The sequence below is a fragment of the Aquarana catesbeiana genome, linkage group LG08 (genome assembly GCF_042186555.1).
Source record: "Aquarana catesbeiana isolate 2022-GZ linkage group LG08, ASM4218655v1, whole genome shotgun sequence".
Lineage (NCBI taxonomy): Eukaryota > Metazoa > Chordata > Amphibia > Anura > Ranidae > Aquarana > Aquarana catesbeiana.
In genome coordinates, this window is record NC_133331.1 from 15,782,882 (window position 1) to 15,803,981 (window position 21,100).

Here is a 21,100-nt window from a genome sequence, read left to right on the forward strand (position 1 = left end):
ACCAAGTGTCCCCGAGATACAGGGCCCCAAATATCCGTTCAGAAAATGTCAAGCACTTTTCTGCAGAGAGAGAATGACATTTTCCAAACCAGGTTTGGGGCTCTGTATCTCGGGGCCACTTGGTTCTAGGAACCCCAGCTTTGGATATGTTATGGTACAAGTTCCACTGGGTTTGCACACCAAATTTTGGGTTCTTAGCACTAAGTGGCCCTGAGATACGGGGCCCCAATTCGGTTCAGAAAATGTCAAGCACTTTTCTGCAGCATAGAATTACATTTTCTGAACCGATTTTGGGGCCCCGTATCTCGGGACCACTTGGAGCTAGGAACCCCAGCTTTGGATATGTTATGGTACCAGTTCCACTGGGTTTGCACACCAAATTTGGGGTTCCTAGCACAAAGTGGCCCTGAGATACGGGGCCCCAAAATGCAGAAAAGTGCTTGACTCGAGTATAAGTCGAGGGGGGCACTTTCAGCACAAAAAAATGTGCTGAAAAATTTGACTTATACTCGAGTATATACGGTAACAAGTTTAAATCAGTCAACAAAAAAAAAAAAACTTGTTAACAAGTTTAAATCTGTATTTTTTTGCTAGAAAATTACTCTAAAAGCAAAAAAAAAAAAAAAAAAAAAAAAAAAAAGCATTTTGACTTTAACTACTTCAATACCCGGCACTTTTACCCTTTCCTGCCCAGGCCAATTTTCAGCCTTTAGCGCTGTCGCACTTTGAATGACAATTGCGCGGTCATGTAACACTGTACACATATATTTTATAATTTTCTTCACACAAATAGAGCTTTCTTTTGGTGGTATTTAATCACAGCTGGGTTTTTTATTTTTTGCTCATATGGCATCAACTCAACTCGCCTTGTTTGGAGGAGGAGGAATGCTGCCTATGACCCCCAAGAACACCATCCCCCACCGTCAAATATGGAGGTGGAAACATTATGCTTTGGGGGTGTTTTTCCTCTAAGAGGACAGGACAACTTCACCACATCAAAGGGATGATGGACGGGGCCATGTACCGTCAAATCTTGGGTGAGAACCTCCTTCCCTCAGCCAGGGCATTGAAAATGGGTCGTGGATGGGTATTCCAGCATGACAATGACCCAAAACACACAACCAAAGCAACAAAGGAGTGGCTCAAAAAGAAGCACATTAAGGTCCTGGAGTGGCCTAGCCAGTCTCCAGACCTTAATCCCATAGAAAATATGTGGAGGGAGCTGAAGGTTCGAATTACCAAACATCAGCCTCCAAACCTTAATGACTTGGAGAGGATCTGCAAAGAGGAGTGGGACAAAATCCCTCCTGAGATGTGTGCAAACCTGGTGGCCAACTACAAGAAAGATCTGACCTCTGTGATTGCTAACAAGGGTTTTGCCACCAAGTACTAAGTCATGTTTTGCGAAGGGGTCAAATCCTTATTTCACTTATTAAAATGCAAATCCATTTATAACTTTTTGGAAATGCATTTTTTCAGGATATTTTTGTTATTCTGTATCTCACTGTTAAAATAAATCGGCCATTAAAATTATAGACTGATCATTTGTCAGCGGGCAATCATACAAAATCAGCAGGGGGTCTAATACTTTTTTCCCCTCACTGTATTATAGTATAGAGTATATAGCAAGGTAAAAACAAAAATAAACTTCTGCCTTTAGAATCACTCAGTTCCTTCTCCTGCCCAGGACTACATGTCCCATGAGTCATTGCTCCTCACATTTATAATTTCTCAGGCACTTACTGACATGTATGGACGGTGTACTGAGCTGTATGTGTGCTGCACTGTATTTTCTGTAATGAAAACAAATAATGTATTCTGTATGCAGGCCAACTAATCGATTATTAGAATAGTTGACGACCATTTTTTTTTTTTCATAATTTGTCAATTAGTTGTTTCAGCCCTTCTGTGCATTTGCGTTAGATCTGAGAGGAAGCCCTGCTGATTTCCATCATCCAATCACGTGCGAGCAAAAATGCTGTTTTTCTTATTTTCCTTGCATGTGATTGGGTAGAATGAGCCAAGTGAAGCTTTACCTCATTTACTAAGCTCTGGAACAACTGCCACATGCAGTGCACAGTCTATTTGCCCATAGGCTGTTTTTTTTAGGACAAACAATGCTTGCTTTCTGTGATATTGTCTTGCAACAATTTTGCAATATTTTTTTTTTCGCAATCCTTAGGCAATAAAATTAAACGAAACAAAAACGCCCTTTTTTTTTTTTTTTTTACCAGTGTCAGTTTCAAAATAAATAGTTTTACTGGAGATAAGAAAAGTACGCATTTTATTTTGTAGTTTCCTGTTTGAAATGGACACTAAAATTATGATTCTGGTACAAAGCATTGCAAAGCTTTTTACAAAGAAAATAGAGGGGGGCTTTTTTTGTTTTGCTTTTTCAATTTTGTGCTTTTTTTTTGTTTTTGTGAAACGTATAAATATATGTTAAAGGTATAAAAATATTAAAGAACAAAACAAATGAAAACAAAAAAGTTTAAATATTAATGGTTAAAAAATTGGAAAGTACAAAAAAAAACCCCAAAAAAACAAATACAACACCGCAGGAAAATAATACCTAAAGAGAGAAGGAGAATAAAGGAGTTAAAGTGTCACTAAACCCACGTCATAAAAAAAACTATCAATAAATGTTGTATAACATGCTGTTTATACTCACTCAGTCACTATGAGATTCCTTTTTTGTATTCTGCAAAAAACCTGGTTGATCCTGCTGCTCTTTATCTCCCCCTTCTGTTCATGTCCCCACTGCAGTTGGGGATTTAGCAGAACAATGTTGACAGCTCTGCACATGCTCAGTCTTCAGTGAGTTTGTATGCTGAGCATTTCCTCCCTATCACATCTGAGCAGCCCATGTGACTATAGAGCAGTGGTTCTCAACTCCTGTCCTCAGGACCCACTAACAGGCCAGATTTTAAGTATTACCTTGGGGAGATGCAGACTACAATACTGCAATCACTGAGCAGCAATGATGTCACCTGTGATGTATTTCAGTTATCTTGCAAACCTGGCCTGTTAGTGGGCCCTGAGGACAGGAGTTGAGAACAACTGCCATAGAGTCACACATATTGGCGTATACACCGCTGAACCATCTTCTCATCTGTCCTAACACTGCACATCTGTCCCACCTCTGTACCCCCCTGCTCCTCTGCCCAACCACTGTAACCCCCTGCTCATCTGTCCAACCAATGCCCCTCCTTTCACATCTGCCCCACCGCTGAACCCCCTTCTCATCCCTCCCACCACTGTACCTCCTGCACATCTGCCCCACCACTGTACCCCCCTTGCTCATCTGCCCGATCAATGTACCAATTTTCTCATCTGCTCCACCACTGTACCTCCCTGCACATCTGCTCCACCGCTGTATCCCCCATGTTCTTCTGTCTCACTCCTGAATCACTTTCTCATCTGTCCTAACACTGAACCCATCTGCTCATCTGCCCCACCATTGTAACCTGTTTTATTATCTGCCCCACCAATTTACCTCCTGCACATCTGTCCCACTGCTCTACCCCCCTGCTCTTCTGTCCCACCACTGAACCCCCTTCACATCTTATCCCAACACTGAACCCCCTTCTCATCTTATCCCAACACTGAACCCCCTTCTCATCTGCCCCAACACTGAACCCCCTTCTCATCTGCCCCAACACTGAACCCCCTTCTCATCTGTCCCAACACTGAACCCCCTTCTCATCTGTCCCAACACTGAACCCCCTTCTCATCTGCCCCAACACTGAACCCCCTTCTCATCTGCCCCAACACTGAACCCCCTTCTCATCTGCCCCAACACTGAACCCCCTTCTCATCTGTCCCAACACTGAACCCCCTTCTCATCTGTCCCAACACTGAACCCCCTTCTCATCTGCCCCAACACTGAACCCCCTTCTCATCTGTCCCAACACTGAACCCCCCCCCGCTCAGCTGTTCCACCACTGTACCTCCCTGCTCATCTGCCCCACCGATGTACCCTCTTCTTCTCATCTATATGTGTGATATGCAGAGTGGTGAAAGGAAGCAGAGATGAGACACATCTACCTATCCTGGTACACTCATCCTGCTGATCCAACTCTCACATCCAGCCCAGGTGCTTGTATGGGATGTATGGGATGTCTGTGATGTATGGGATGTATATGATGGATGGGATGGATGGGATGTATGGGATGTATGGGATGTATGGGATGGATATGATGTATGGGATGGATGGGATGTATGTGATGTATGGGATGGATGAGATGTATGGGATGGATGAGATGTATGGGATGTATGAGATGTATGGGATGTATGGGAAGTATGGGATGTATGAGATGTATGAGATGTATGAGATGTATGAGATGTATGAGATGTATGGGATGTATGGGATGTATGAGATGTATGGGATGTATGGGATGCATGGGATGCATGGGATGTATGGGATGTATGGGATGTCACATACAAGCATATGGAATGATGAGCTCAGGTCAGGGGCATTTTCTGAAAGCACCTGTGTGCAGGATCATAATTTGGCCCCCGCAGCTGAGAAAAAGTTGGGTATGACTTTCGTTGCGCTGAATACCGGCTGTGGCTTAAAGGGACACAAAGTGCAGAGGGGTTCAGTAGTAAGTGACGCAAAGGTTCAGGAATAATTTCAACAAAGTTCCCAGAAGCTCAACAGTAATTCCACAAACTGTCACCTGATTGAGAAAACCAATCACAGTGAAATCCCTTCTTTCTGAGATTGGTAGTGGCAACCAAGCGAGTCATCTTCCTCCAGATGGTGGGCGGGGCTAGCAGGACTGTGATTGGCTTTAGCAGTGGCCAATGACAGTCCTCCTCCTCCTGGAAACAGGGACCGCCCCCCCCCCCCTCCAGCAGAACTGCACCCAATCTCTTCCCCATCACAAAAGCTGACGATCGCAGTTACAGCAAAGTTAGAGAACCAAACAATGTTTCCCATCTTTTACAATGTGTGGGGGCGCAGTGCCTCCCCCTCAGTGCAGGGGCGATGTGGGGAATTCTGAAATTGGAATGCATTAGTTGTCTCACTGACACTTCCCTGCGCTGCTCTGCTGATGGGGAGGGAGTCGAGTGGCGGCAAAAGAGGCTTTTTAGCAGAGACCCTAGAGAATAAAATGGCAACACTGTATTTGTGGAGCGGTCTTTAAAAGTAAAATTTTTGGGGAAAAATACACTTCAGTGATTCTCATTTTAGCCAGAATTGTGCAGCTCTAGTCCGCCGCAATGTCGCAGTCTCGTTAGAAGTCGCTAATAACTTTTGTGCAAGCCAATCAAACGCTTATTGGGATTTTTTTTTTTTTTTTTTACCAAAAATATATAGCAGAATACAAAACGGTCTAAATTGATGAAGAAATTGGATTTTTTTTATTATAGCAGAAAGTAAAAAATATAGTTTCCTTTTTAAAATTTGTTTTTTTGTTTATAGCGCAAAAAATAAAAAACGCAGTGGTGATCGAATACCACCAAAGGAAAGCTCTATTTGTGGAAAAAAAAGAACATCCATTTTTTTTGGGGGGGGGGGGGGGGTACAGCGTCGCATGACCGCGCGATTGTCAGTTAAAGTAATGCAGTGCCATATAGCAAAACATGTCCTGGTCATGAAGGGGGGGTAAACCTTCCGGAGCTCAAGTGGTTAAACAGTGTGTGTGTGTTTAGTATCACTTTAATTCAGCCCGATTAGAGTAAACTAAGGGTTAATAAAAGATTAGACAGAGGAACATTTGACTTAAACTTGTCAGGTTGCTTTAACTGACATCATCTGCAGATGCAAGTTCATTATTTTGCTCTGCAGATGAATGAACAAAAACAGTACAAAAGTAACAATATGTTACTTTGTATCTTTCTATAGGCTGAGGAAATGTTATTTTCTAACCCTTTCATGCCTAAACCTATTTCTGATATTTGTTGCTTACAAGTTAAAATCCAAATTTTTTGCTAGAAAATTACAGTGGAACCTCGGATTACGAGCATAATCCATTCCAGGAGAATGCTCGTAATCCAAAGTGCTCGCATATCAAAGCGAGTTTTCCCATTGAAGTCAATGGAAACGAAAATAATTTGTTCCGCATTGACTTCAAGGGGATGCAATACCGCATGCGGCCAGAGGTGGGGGGCGCCGGAGAGCCTTCGAAAACGTCCGAAAAGGCCCGAGCGACACTTCGGCTGACCTCGGCAAACCTTGGAAAGACTCCGTTCACGAGCCTTTCTGAGGTTTGCCGAGGTCAGCCGAACTGTCCTCGGGCCTTTCCGTGCATTTCCGAACGCCGACGATCGACGATGTTCGGCTCTGGCGCCCCCCCCCACCTCAGGCCAAAAGCGGTACTGCACACCGCTTTTGGCCTGAATCCTGCTCGTTTTGCGAGACAACACTGGCAAACCGAGTTAGGATTTTTAGAAATACAGTGCTCGTTTTGCGAAACGCTCGTTAACCGCGTTACTGGCAAACCGAGGTTCCACTGTACTTAGATCCCCCAAACAATATATGTATATATATTTTATTTTCTTAGCAGTGACCCTAGAGAATAAAATGGCGATCATTGCAATATTTTATGCCACACGGTATTTGCGCAGCGATCTTTCAAACAAAATTTTTTGGGGGAAAAAGTCACTTTCATGAATTAAAAAAAAAACAAAAAACTAAACAGTAAAAAGTTAGCCCAATTTTTTTTTATAATGTAAAAGAGGATGTTACGCCGAGTAGATAGATATCAAACATGTCATGCTTTGAAATTGCACACAAATGGAATCGTGAAATGGCGACAAACTATGGTACCTAAAAATCTCCATAGGCGACGCTTTAAAAAAAATTAAGGGTTACCAAGTTACAGTTACAGAGGAGGTCTTTCGCTAGAATTATTGCTCTCACTCTGACGATCGTGGCCATACCTCACATGTGTGATTTGAACACCGTTTACAAATGTGGGCGCGACTTACGTATGCGTTTTCTTTGCTGCGCGAGCACGTGGGCGCTTTAAAAAAAATGTTTATTTTTTGTCTCATTTATTTTGATTTTTTTACATTGTCCCTTTAAAAAAAAATAAAACATTTTGATTACTTTTATTGCTGTCACAAGGAATGTAAAGATCCCATGTGACAGTAATAGGTAGTGACAGGTACAAAAAAGACCCCCAATCCCTCCTTTGCACTTAAAAGTAATTAGATCACCAAAAACGGCGATTCTGAATATTGTAATTTTTTTTTTTTTTTTTTTTTAAATCGGTGCCATTGGCAGCTGAGTAAACCGGAAGTGACGTCGCTTCTGTGTTTTTACATAGGAGACTCGATCGAGTCTCTGGCTGTGGTCGGGTCTCAGCCTAGCAGGCGGACGGGCCGGATCGTGGATCAGGGAGATGGGAGGCCCGAGAAGAGCGGCAGAAGATCGGCGGAAGGCGGCGGGAGGGGCGGGGGGGGGGGTAGGACGTCCCCTCCCGCTCCTTTGGGATAACAGCCGAGTGGCTTTTAGCCGCATTGGTTGTTACCACTAAAAAGCCGACCGCTGGCTCTACAAAAACAGTACCGGGTTTAACCCCATCAAGCCACAAACGCAAATTTGCGTAGGTTCGGCGCTAAAAGGATAAACATGGTCAGTCTGCTTTTATTTGACAGCTGAAGCTGCCGACCTTCTCTGCGTACACAACAATGCCGTCTTTGATTAATCAAAGCCAACATAGTTATTTACTGGGGGGAGGGTGGGGTGGATCCTGGCAAAAAGGTAGAGAGACTGGACATGCTACACACGTCCTATGTACAATGATGACTTTTTTTGGACGTGTGTAGCATGCCCAAAGTCTGCAACCCAGGTAATATTAATGAAACTGTATTTAGACGGGCTGAGATAATCAGCCATCATCACAGCTCGTGTCCTTACTCTGCGATCCGATATATAGTAAACCATTTACAGACAAACAGATTCTTCACTGTCGTTGTGTCTTTTATATCAGAGGCTTTACTTATCAACTGAAATCAGAGGACCTGCATGACAGCCAGGCAACTAGCATTTTCTGAAGGGTGCCAGTAAAGGCGGCATCCCTATTTCTCCTTTAAGAGCAGAAGCTCTCCCTCCGTTCCCCGTAGATAAACCATTGAGCGTACCTGAAGGTTCAGATCCTTCCTCTGCATTATCTCATTCCTGCAGCTTCGGTTGCCTTCAGACGTCTCGAAGTCCATGGCATTCTCCGACTCCTCAAGGTGAAGCTTTATGGGGAAGAAAGAGAAAAGTTTTGTTAGAGATTCACACCCTGAACTCTTGGCTCCTCCATTATGGATCAGAAAGCTAATGAATAATGAACTATCTACCTGGAACTAAAGCATCTGTCTGCACTGCACACCAAATGACTGCGGCACGCCGCTCTGGATACGTTTACGCAGCGTAAGCAGAAAAGTTCATTGAATGTTTAAATAACGAATTAGCAGGAGCTTCAGAACTTTAGAAAACATCAAGGTCAGGACGGAGCACCTTCCAGGAGATGGAGAGGAACGGCACGAAGAATAGGACTGGCATTTAAAGGGAAAACGGTAATGTTTTGGGTGCATGTTACTCCAGACAGCTCCGGTTTAGACGATCTATCCCAGCTTCATTCTAAAACAGTGCATGGTGTCAGCGGCTGCTGCCGGTCCCACTGGGATTTAATATTAAAACGACTAACCTGTCATCTACATAGCAGTAAAGGAATAATTTCCGGGAGGTAAATGATTCAGTTCCTGGGCTTGTGATCCTGTGACAGATCATCCAACAAGAGCAGCACAGTGCAGAACGTGACATGGTAAACCCATCACTGGGCATCACAATCAACCCTACCATTCCTCCCCTCCTGCACATTCCATCATTCCTCCCGCACATTCCATCATTCCTCCCACTAATCTCCCTCACATTCCCTTCCTTCCTCCCCCTGATGCACATTCCCTCCCTCCTTTCTGCACACTCCCCTCCCGCACATTCTGTCCCCTCCTCCCCCTCACCTCCCGCACATTCCCCCCCCCCCCCACACACACACATTCCCTCCCTTCCTCCCCACCCACCACACATTTGGCCCCTTTCTCCCACTCCCCTTCCGTACATTCCATCCCTTCCTCCCCCCCCTCCCCACACATTCCGCCCCTTCCTCCCACTCCGCTCCAGCACACTCCACCCCTTCCTCCCACACATTCCGCCCCTTCCTCCCACTCCCCCCCCCCGCAATTCTGTCCCTTCTTTCCCCTCCCACACATTCCATCCCTCACTTCCCTTTCACGCATTCCGCCCCTTCCTCTCATTCCATGTCTTTCTCCCACTACCCTCCCACACATTCCGTCTCTCCCTTCCCCTTCACACATTCCGCCCTTTCCTCCCAATCCCCTCCAGCACATTCCTTCCCTTTCTCCCACTCCCCTCCTGAACATTACGTCCCTCTCTTCCCCTCCCCTTTCGCACACTCCCCTCTCGCACATTCCACATTATCCTTCCCCTCCCCTTCCGTACATTCCATCCCTTCCTCCCTTCCGCACAATCCACCCCTTCTTCTCCTTCCCCTCCCCTTCCGCCCCTTCCCCCCCCTCCCCTTCTGCACATTCCGCCCCTTCCTCCCCCTCCCCTTCCGCACATTCCGCCCCTTCCTTCCCCGCCCTCCCCTTCCGCATAGTCCGCCCCTTCCTTCCCCTCCCCTTCCACCCCTCCCTCCCCCTCCCCTTCCACACATTCCGCCCCTTCCTCCCATTCTGCTGCAGCACACTCCACCCCTTACCCCCCACTACCCTCCCGCACATTCTGCCCCTTCCTTCCCCTTCCCTTCCACACATTCTGTCCCTTCCACCCACACATTCCGCCCCTTGCTCCCACTCCCCTCTCGCACATTCTGCCCCTTCCCCCCACTCCCCTTGCGCCCCTTCCTTCCCTTCCCCCCCACTCCCCTCGCACCCCTTCCTTCCCCTCCCACACATTCCGCCCCTTCCTCCCACTTCCATTCCACCCTTTCCTCCCACTCCACTCCCGCCCCTTCCTCCCACTCCCCTCCCGCACATTCCACCCCTTCCTCCCACTACCCTCCCACACATTCCGTCCCTACCTTCCCCTTCACACATTCCGCCCTTTCCTCCCAATCCACTCCAGCACATTCCTTCCCTTTCTCCCATTCCCCTCCTGAACATTACGTCCCTCTCTTCCCCTCCCCTTTCGCACACTCCTCTCTCGCACATCCCACCTTATCCTTCCCCTCCCCTTCCGTACATTCCATCCCTTCCTCCCTTCCGCACAATCCGCCCCTTCTTCTCCTTCCCCTCCCCTTCCGCCCCTTCCTCCCCCTCCTTCTGCACATTCCGCCCCTTCCTCCCCCTCCCCTTCCGCACATTCCGCCCCTTCCTCCCCCTCCCCTTCCGCACATTCCGCCCCTTCCTTCCCCGCCCTCCCCTTCCGCATAGTCCGCCCCTTCCTTTCCCTCCCCTTCCACCCCTCCCTCCCCCTCCCCTTCCACACATTCCGCCCCTTCCTCCCACTCTGCTGCAGCACACTCCACCCCTTACCCCCCACTACCCTCCCGCACATTCTGCCCCTTCCTTCCCCTTCCCTTCCACACATTCTGTCCCTTCCACCCACACATTCCGCCCCTTGCTCCCACTCCCCTCTCGTACATTCTGCCCCTTCCCCCCACTCCCCTCGCGCCCCTTCCTTCCCTTCCCCCCACTCCCCTCGCACCCCTTCCTTCCCCTCCCACACATTCCGCCCCTTCCTCCCACTTCCATTCCACCCTTTCCTCCCACTCCACTCCCGCCCCTTCCTCCCACTCCCCTCCCGCACATTCCACCCCTTCCTCCCACTACCCTCCCGCACATTCTGCCCCTTCCTTCCCCTTCCCTTCCCACACATTCTGTCCCTTCCACCCACACATTCCGCCCCTTCCTCCCACTCCCCCCCGCACATTCCGCCCCTTCCTCCCACTCCCTCCCGCACATTCCGCCCCTTCCTCTCACACATTCCGCCCCTTCCTCCCACACACTCCGCCACTTCTTCCTACTCCCCTCCCACACACTCCGCCCCTTCCTCCCACTCCCCATCCACACATTGCGCCCCTTCCTCCCACTCCCCATCCACACATTGCGCCCCTTCCTCCCACTCCCCATCCACACATTGCGCCCCTTCCTCCCACTCCCCATCCACACATTGCGCCCCTTCCTCCCACTCCCCATCCACACATTGCGCCCCTTCCTCCCACTCCCCATCCACACATTGCGCCCCTTCCTCCCACTCCCCATCCACACATTGCGCCCCTTCCTCCCACTCCCCATCCACACATTGCGCCCCTTCCTCCCACTCCCCATCCACACATTGCGCCCCTTCCTCCCACTCCCCATCCACACATTGCGCCCCTTCCTCCCACTCCCCATCCACACATTGCGCCCCTTCCTCCCACTCCCCATCCACACATTGCGCCCCTTCCTCCCACTCCCCATCCACACATTGCGCCCCTTCCTCCCACTCCCCATCCACACATTGCGCCCCTTCCTCCCACTCCCCATCCACACATTGCGCCCCTTCCTCCCACTCCCCATCCACACATTCCGTCCCTTCCCCCCACTCCCCTCGTGCCCCTTCCTTCCCCTCCCACACATTCCGCCCCTTCCTCCCACTTCCATTGCACCCTTTCCTCCCACTCCACTCCCGCCCCTTCCTCCCACTCCCCTCCCGCACATTCCACCCCTTCCTCCCACTACCCGCCCGCACATTCTGCCCCTTCCTTCCCCTTCCCTTCCCACACATTCTGTCCCTTCCACCCACACATTCCGCCCCTTCCTCCCACTCCCCCCCGCACATTCCGCCCCTTCCTCCCACTCCCTCCCGCACATTCCGCCCCTTCCTCCCGCACATTCCGCCACTTCTTCCTACTCCCCTCCCACACATTGCGCCCCTTCCTCCCACTCCCCATCCACACATTGCGCCCCTTCCTCCCACTCCCCATCCACACATTGCGCCCCTTCCTCCCACTCCCCATCCACACATTGCGCCCCTTCCTCCCACTCCCCATCCACACATTCCGTCCCTTCCTCCCACTCCCCTCCTGCAAATTCCGCCCCTTCCTCCCACTCCCTATCCACACATTCCGCCCCTTCCTCCCACTCCCCTCCTGCACATTCCGCCCCTTCCTCCCACTCCCCTCCTGCACATTCCGCCCCTTCCTCCCACTCCCCTCCTGCACATTCCGCCCCTTCCTCCCACTCCCCTCCTGCACATTCCGCCCCTTCCTCCCACTCCCCTCCTGCACATTCCGCCCCTTCCTCCCACTCCCCTCCTGCACATTCCGCCCCTTCCTCCCACTCCCCTCCTGCACATTCCGCCCCTTCCTCCCACTCCCCTCCTGCACATTCCGCCCCTTCCTCCCACTCCCCTCCTGCACATTCCGCCCCTTCCTCCCACTCCCCTCCTGCACATTCCGCCCCTTCCTCCCACTCCCCTCCTGCACATTCCGCCCCTTCCTCCCACTCCCCTCCTGCACATTCCACCCCTTCCTCCCACTCCCCTCCTGCACATTCCGCCCCTTCCTCCCACTCCCCTCCTGCACATTCCGCCCCTTCCTCCCACTCCCCTCCTGCACATTCCGCCCCTTCCTCCCACTCCCCTCCTGCACATTCCGCCCCTTCCTCCCACTCCCCTCCTGCACATTCCGCCCCTTCCTCCCACTCCCCTCCTGCACATTCCGCCCCTTCCTCCCACTCCCCTCCTGCACATTCCGCCCCTTCCTCCCACTCCCCTCCTGCACATTCCGCCCCTTCCTCCCACTCCCCTCCTGCACATTCCGCCCCTTCCTCCCACTCCCCTCCTGCACATTCCGCCCCTTCCTCCCACTCCCCTCCTGCACATTCCGCCCCTTCCTCCCACTCCCCTCCTGCACATTCCGCCCCTTCCTCCCACTCCCCTCCTGCACATTCCACCCCTTCCTCCCACTCCCCTCCTGCACATTCCACCCCTTCCTCCCACTCCCCTCCTGCACATTCCGCCCCTTCCTCCCACTCCCCTCCTGCACATTCCGTCCCTATCTCCTCCTCCTCTTCTGTACATTCCACCCCATTGTTCTCATTGTGACTTCCTGCCCATAGCTACTTGCAGGGAACCCCACTGAGTCTCCCATGGATAATCACAAACAGCCCCAATTGGCAGTGTGAATGAGGTCTTACTAACACATGCCAAAGCTGCAAAACTGGGTTCAGGTGTAAAGTGTTGTTTGACCTCCATCATTCAGGGGTTATACTTCCAAACTTGCTTGGTTAACCCAATTCCGTTATAAAAATTAATAGGATAATGCTGTACTGCATTGGTGACCGTATGTAAAAAAAAATATAAATAAAAAAAATATATAAATTGTGAAAAAAAATATATTTTTTTAAAAGTTTTTAATTATCTAAACATTAAGTGACGAAAAAAAAAAAAATACAACTTCAAAAAACTCACCATGCCTCTTACTAAATACCTTAGACTGCCCATTTCCAAAACAGGGGTCATTCGGGGGGTATTTGTACTGTCCTGTCGTTTTTGGGACTCAAGAAATGGAGATGGGCCGAAGAAAGTGTCCGGCATTGAAGGGGTTATAAATTAAGAAAGTCTGTGGTGCACTGCGATTGTTGTGCTGGGATTGTGTGCTGCGATTGGTGTGCTGCGATTACTGTGCTGCGATTACTGTTCTGCGATTGGTGTGCTGTGATGTGCTGCGCTTACTGCTCTGTGATTGACGTGCTGTGATTGGCATGCTGCAATGTGCTGTGATTGGTGTGCTGCGACTGGTGTGCTGCGATTGGTGCCCAGAGCAATCCGGTGACCCGGGATGTGACAATGATCGAACCTCTGACATTGATAAGTTAAGGACTGACCAGCAAGAATGCATCCAGCCCGGTGGAGCCTTCTAATCTGATTCACACCTCGCCTGCCTTTGTTTGTACACATTCAGTACACAGAATATTCATAATAAATTGCTACAATATATTACCTCGGCGTCACCTGCACAGCGAGCACGCCCGGCGACCGCCATCACCAGGTTATAGGTCCCTGGCAACGGCTCACTCCTAACTTTAAAGGGACGCCGTCCTATTCTCTCATCAAGGATCGTGTAACAGAATCGGCATTAAGAAACGCTGCCAGCATGTTCCCAGTGAAGGTGACAATATCAACCCCTTCATGACCTCCACAGCAAAATCCCCCATTTTGTAGAGAGATTCACCTAATAACTTTGTTTTTTTTTTATGTATTAACACAACAAAAGGACACCGGCGGTTATGGAAACTCTCCGCATTTTCTGGTGGAATCGTTTTTGAACAGAACGTCAAATGTCTGTCCGAATTCACAACGAACATGAAAAATAATCAAAACCCCCCTCCCTATGCAGTACATGGTTTTATCACACAATCTCTCATGGAGGTCTTTGGGGCGATTAACCGATTTGTTAACCAAGCTTTTTCTGGCGCTTTTAGTTTACAAGTTTAAATCAGTATTTTTTGCTCGAAAATTACTTATAAATTATAACCCCCAAACATTATACATTTTTTTTTTTTTTTTTTTTTTTAGCAGAGACCCAAGGGAATAAAATAGTGATCGTTGCAATTTTATATGTCACACGGTATTTGTGCAGAGTGAGGGGAAGATGGCCCCCCATCCGTCTCCATAACAATGCAGGGCGGAAAAAAGTTCCGCCCACAGCTCTTAAAGGGTAATTTTTTTTGTATTTTTTTTTTTTAAATGACAATTTTTTTTAATTTTTTATTGCATTTTAGTATAAATATGAGATCTGAAGTCTTTTTGACCCCCAGATCTCATATTTAAGAGGTCCTGTCATGCTTTTTTTTCTATTACAAGGGATGTTTACATTGTAATAGGAATAAAAGTGACACTTTTTTTTTGTAAACAGTGTAAAAATAAAAAAATAAAAAGGTAAAATAAATAAGAAAAAATTTTTTTATACGCGCCCCGTCCCACCGAGCTCACGCGCAGAAGCGAACGCATACGTAACGCCTGCATATGAAAACGGTATTCAACATGTGAGGTGTCGCCGCGATCGGTAGAGCGAGAGCAACAATTCTAGCCCTAGACCTCCTCTATAACTCAAAACATGCAACCTGTAGAATTTTTTAAAATGTCGCCTATGGCGACTTTTAAGAATAAAAGTTTGTCGCCATTCCACGAGCGGGCGCAATTTTGAAGTGCGACTTGTTGAGTATCAATTTACTCGGTGTAACATTATCTTTCACAATATAAAAAAAAAAATTGGGCTAACTTTACTGTTGTCTTATTTTTAATTCAAAAAAAGTATTTTTTATTTTTTTAAAAAGTGTGCTTGTAAGACTGCTGCACAAATAGAAAGTGACAGAAAGTATTGCAACAACCGCCATTTTGTTCTCTAGGGTGTTAGAGGGGGTTTTTGGGGGTTCTAAGTAATTTTCTAGCAAAAAAAAAAAAAAAAAAAGTTTTTAACTTGTAAACAACAAATCTAAAAAAAAAAAAAAAAAAAAAAAAAAAAGAGGCCCAGTCCTTAAGTGGGTTTTTAGTGATGGATGATGGACGTCGCCACTAAGGAGATTGATTCATTATCACATTGCTTGTGGATATCTTTGCAAAGATGAATATAATCCTCAGATTCACCTATGGACTTCACATATAGGCTACTTTCACACTATGGCGTTGGGGACGTCAGCGGTAAAAGCGCAGCTATTTTTTGGCAGCGCTTTACTAAAATTTTTGCAGAGGTTTTTGGCAGCTAGCGGGGCGCTTTTAACACCCACTAGTGGCCGAATAAGGGTTAAAACTGCCTGCAAAGTGCTGCTGCGCTATGCCGGTGGTTCGGCGGCGCGGGCGCTTTTGGAGCGGTGTGTACACCGCTCCTACAGCGCTGCAAAGATGCGGCTTGCAGGACTTTTGGCGTCCTGCCAACGCACCGCTCCCCTCGGGCTTTCACACTGGAGTGAGAGGAGAGGCATTTTACAGGCGCTATTTTTAGCGCTGTAGCACCTGTAAAGCGTCTCAGTGTGAAAGCAGCCTTAATATTTATCGTGATTTTTATTTATTTTCTATTTTACTGTGATTGTGTTACACAAAAAAAATTGCTGCTTACTATATATTTTTGAGGCATAGATGTGTTATAGCGTCGTTTTATATTTTTTTTATACTGATATATTGTGTTTTCTTTTTAATTTTTCTAAATTTTATTTTTTCCAACAAAATTGCGATCGAAAAACCGTTGCGCAAATACCGAGTGACATAGAAAAATTGCAACGATCGCCATTTTATCTTGTAGGGTCTCTGCTAAATATATATATATATAAAAATAAAGAAAGAATGGATTTTGGGACTTTAAAAAATACCGAATTGTAAATAAAATGGATGTCACAATCCCTGTAGGGAGGTCCATATAACCATAATGAATTAATAGACTGATAAATCCAATAAATTAAATTAAATTGATAAATCCAATGAATATATATTATATATAATGTATAATACAAATAATATACAATACATGATGTAAGCGAGAAAAGACATAATAAATATAATAATCATATTGACATATTTAATATCGATGATAGATGGACATGATGATTGGTACAAACAATAACAATTAATTGATTAAATAAACATACAAAATCAGATAAGACATAATAATCATGTTAAATGCAAACAATAGATGCTATTGACAGAAGTCATGATTTTGAGCAAGCTTGACTTCGCACCCTTGAGGGAAGGCTCGACGCGTTTCATGGCATTTAGAGCCAATCATCAGGAGTAGGATGCATGAATTTTGGCTACAAAATTGAATAAATTGATAAATAGGTAAATAGAGTCTCAGATGATGTACCATGCTTTCTGAAAGAGCAGGAGCTAGCGATTTATACATTACCTATGGGACAGCCCATAGGTATGACCCAGCAGTTCCCATGATGGAGTAAGACGGTGGCCCTGAATGAGCCGTCTCCCCCCGGGGTTGAGGCGGGGACAACCCCCCCCCCCAACCCAAACAACCAATGGAGACCAGAGAGGAGGCCATGGGGAACAGCAGCCATGGAGCGGGCCGGACACCCACGACGCAGCTCCAAAGTATGAGGTGTGCACACATGGGACACATTCCCAGTTCTGTGAAAAAATGTGAAAAAATAAAAAAGTGATTAAAAATAAGTGGAAAATGTGAAAATGAAGAGAGGATGGACGTGTAGGATGATGATGTACTCACAGTGAATTCACTATGGAAGAAGACAGTTTTGTAGGCCATAGTCATATAGAAGAATCTCTGGTAACACACACCGAAGTAAGCAATGACTGGTATGTGATGTTGACATTCAGAGATACAATCGGAATTCTGAAAGGTCTGCACAGCTGCCATGTACAATGACACTCAGACATTTGCAGACTTTCTAGAACATGAAATAAAACTCCTTCGTGTAGAGAGCAGATCACCAGATCTGCAAAGATAAAGCTGTAGCCTTCAAGTTCTTCCTATATTTTGGACATGTGGAATGGAAGCCGTCCTCTGGGAATGAGAAGGAAAAGAAGTGAGAGGCCCCCAGGGACAGACTCTTAGGAGTTTGGTATTGTCCCGGTCAGGGGTCAGGCTCGGAGACCAGTAGCTGTAGCAGTAGAGAGGCTCCCACCAACCAGCAGGATGAGTACATAAGCAGGTCACCCTGGCAGATGACACAGGCTCATCCCAGGTGCGTGGTCTAAGCACTAACTGGTGTTCACCAGAGATGGTGGAAATGGGTTTTGCAACCTGTTACTACCAGGTCACTGTCCTCAGATCGCCCCACCAGAAGGTCAGCAATCCAGGGTCCAGTAGCAGATATAGAAGATAGGGGTCAAGCAGAAGTATAGTCAGCAAACAAGTCAAAGGTCGGTAACAAGTGGTTGCAGGTTGGGATCAAGCGGAGTGAAGGAACAATCTAAAATGGTCGGTAATGAGTGGTAGCGGCGATACAAACAGCTGCAGGTACACAAAGGAGGAAGATATTGGCTGGAGAGAGCACAATAATCTGGCAAACAGGAAGTGCAGAGACATGGCTTAAATAGGAATTTCATGGGAGGAGCAAAGAGTTTAAGGTTCACCAGAGACAACAGACAAGGCAAGACAGTCCAAAAGGGTCTTTTTGAAGCGTGACATGTTGGGTATCAATTTACTCGGCGTAAACATTATCTTTCACAATATTAAAAAAAATTGGGCTAACTTTACTGTTTTGTTATTTTTTTTTAATTAAAAAAAAAGTGTATTTTTTTTTTAAAAAGTGCGCTTGTAAGACCGCTGCACAAATACGGTGTGACAGAAAGTATTGCAACGACCGCCATTTTATGCTCTAGGAAAAAATCTTAGAAAAAAAAAAAAATGTATAATGTTTGGGGGTTCTAAGTAATTTTCTAGCAAAGAAAAAACAGTTTTTAACTTGTAAACAACAAATCTCAGAAAGAAGCTCGGTCCTTAAGGGGTAAAAAGTGCTGCAACAGTGCGATATATTGTTCAATGAGATCAACAAGCAATAGATGATCATTTAGTGTCATATATGTGGTTGCTGCGTGTGGCGGGGGGGTAAACTGGTAGATCAGGATCTTCTTGGCTCGGCTCCAGAGCTCACAAGAAATTCTGATGAAATAAAAATGATGAAATTGTGTGTTTACAGGATATGCTCTGTGGCGGCATTACATTGCCACCATTATAGAAGGTGGGGAGGATTCCAGGACTGAACTCACCAGGAGGACCAACCAAAAGACCGACCACGGCTTCTACTGCAATATTGGAAGAGAGGAGGAATAGCCGGAGGGATGAAGTTGTGTCACTAGGTTCTATCACAAAGTCTTGTAGATAATGATATACTAATGATTGATAATAATACATATAATATATATATATACACACTACAATGTAAAGTAGTGAGTGTACAGCTTGTATAACAGTGTAAATTTGCTGTCCCCTCAAAATAACTCAACACACAGCCATTAATGTCTAAACCGCTGGCAACAAAAGTGAGTACACCCCTAAGTGAAAATGTCAAAATTGGGCCCAAAGTGTCAATATTTTGTGTGGCCACCATTATTTTCCAGCTCTGCCTTAATCCTCTTGGGCATGAAGTTCACCAGAGCTTCACAGGTTGTCACTGGAGTCCTCTTCCCCTCCTCCATGATGACATCACGGAGCTGGTGGATGTTAGAGACCTTGTGCTCCTCCACCTTCCATTTGAGGATGCCCCACAGATGCTCAATAGGGTTTAGGTCTGGAGACATGCTTGGCCAGTCCATCACCTTTACCCTCAGATTCTATAGCAAGGCAGTGGTTGTCTTGGAGGTGTGTTTGGGGTGGTTATCATGTTGGAATACTGCCCTGCGGCCCAGTCTCTGAAGGGAGGGGATCATGCTCTGCTTCAGTATGTCACAGTACATGTTGGCATTCATGGTTCCCTCAATGATCTGTAGCTCCCCAGTGCCGGCAGCACTCATGCAGCCCCAGACCATGACACTCCCACCACCATGCTTGACTGTAGACAAGACACACTTGTCTTTGTACTCCTCACCTGGTTGTCACCACACACGCTTGTCACCATCTGAACCACATAAGTTTATCTTGGTCGCATCAGACCACAGGACATGGTTCCAGTAATCCATGTCCTTAGTCTGCTTGTCTTCAGCAAACTGTTTGCAGGCTTTCTTGTGCATCATCTTTAGAAGAGGTTTCCTTCTGGGATGACAATTTGATGCAGTGTGCGGCGTATGGTCTGAGCACTGACAGGCTGACCCCCCACCCCTACAACCTCTGCAGCAATGCTGGCAGCACTCATACGTCTATTTCCCAAAGACAACCTCTGGATAGGACGCTGAGCACGTGACCTCAACTGCATTGGTGGACTATGGCGAGGCCTGTTCTGAGAGGAACCTGTCCTGTTAAACCGCTGTATGGTCTTGACCACCGTGCTGCAGCTCAGTTTCAGGGTCTTGGCAATCTTCTTATAGCCTAGGGCCATCTTTATGTAGAGCAACAATTGTTTTTTCAGATCCTCAGAGAGTTCTTTCCCATGAGGTGCCATGTTGAACTTCCAGTGGCCAGTATGAAAGAGTGAGAGCGATAACACCAAATTTAACACACCTGCTCCCCATTCACACCTGAGACCTTGTAACACTAACGAGTCACATGACACCGGGGAGGGAACATGGCTAATTGGGCCCAATCTGGACATTTTCACTTAGGGGTGTACTTACTTTTGTTGCCAGCGGTGTAGACATTAATGGCTGTGTGTTGAGTTATTTTGGGGGGACAGCAAATTTACACTGTTATACAAGCTGTACACTCACTACTTTACATTGTAGACAAGTGTCATTTCTTCAGTGTTGTCACATGAAAAGATAGAAGAAAAGATTTACAGAAATGTGAGGGGTGTACTCACTTTTGTGAGATACTGTATATACATACATATATACAGTGCCTTGAAAAAGTATTTATACCTCTTGAAATTTTCCACATTTTGTCATGTTGCAAACAAAAACGTAAATGTATTATTTTGGGATTTTATGTGATAGACCAACACAAAGTGTCACATAATTGTGAAGTGGATGGAAAATGATAAATAGTTTTCAAATTTTATTACAAATAAATATGTGAAAAGTGTGGGGGGCATTTGTATTCAGCCCCCTTTACTCTGATACCCCTAACTAAAATCTAGTGGAACCAATTGCCTTCAGAAGTCACCTAGTAGATAGAATCCACCTGTGTGTAATGTAATCTCAGTATAAATACATTCTGTTCTGCGAAGCCCTCAGAGGTTTGTTAGAGTACCTTAGTGAATACACAGCATTGTGAAGACCAAGGAACACATCAGACAGGTCAGGGATGAAGTTGCGGAGAAGTATAAAGCAGGGTTAGGTTATAAAAAAATATCCCAAGCTTTGAACATCTCACGGAGCATGGTACAACTGCAAACCTACCAAGACATGGCCGTCCACCTAAACTGACCGGCCGGGCAAGGAGAGCATTCATCAGAGAAGAGCCAAGAGGTCCATGGTAACTCTGAAGGAGCTGCAGAGATCCACAGCTCAGGTGGGAGAATCTGTCCACAGGAAAAACCTTTAATGCCCCGTACACACGATCGGAAATGCCGCCAGCAAAACTCCGATGAG

At 46.7% G+C, this 21,100-nt stretch overlaps 1 protein-coding gene across 1 annotated transcript in view; it reads right to left on the reverse strand.

Moving 5' to 3' along the window:
- LOC141105601 (tetratricopeptide repeat protein 12-like) overlaps positions 1-21,100 on the reverse strand; it is a 163,211-nt gene that overhangs the window by 104,458 nt on the left and 37,653 nt on the right. Inside the window, exon 2 of the mRNA XM_073595545.1 lies at positions 8,098-8,199. Coding sequence (XP_073451646.1) covers positions 8,098-8,172 — 75 coding nt within the window. The 5' untranslated portion in view covers positions 8,173-8,199. The remainder of the gene's footprint in view (positions 1-8,097; positions 8,200-21,100) is intronic.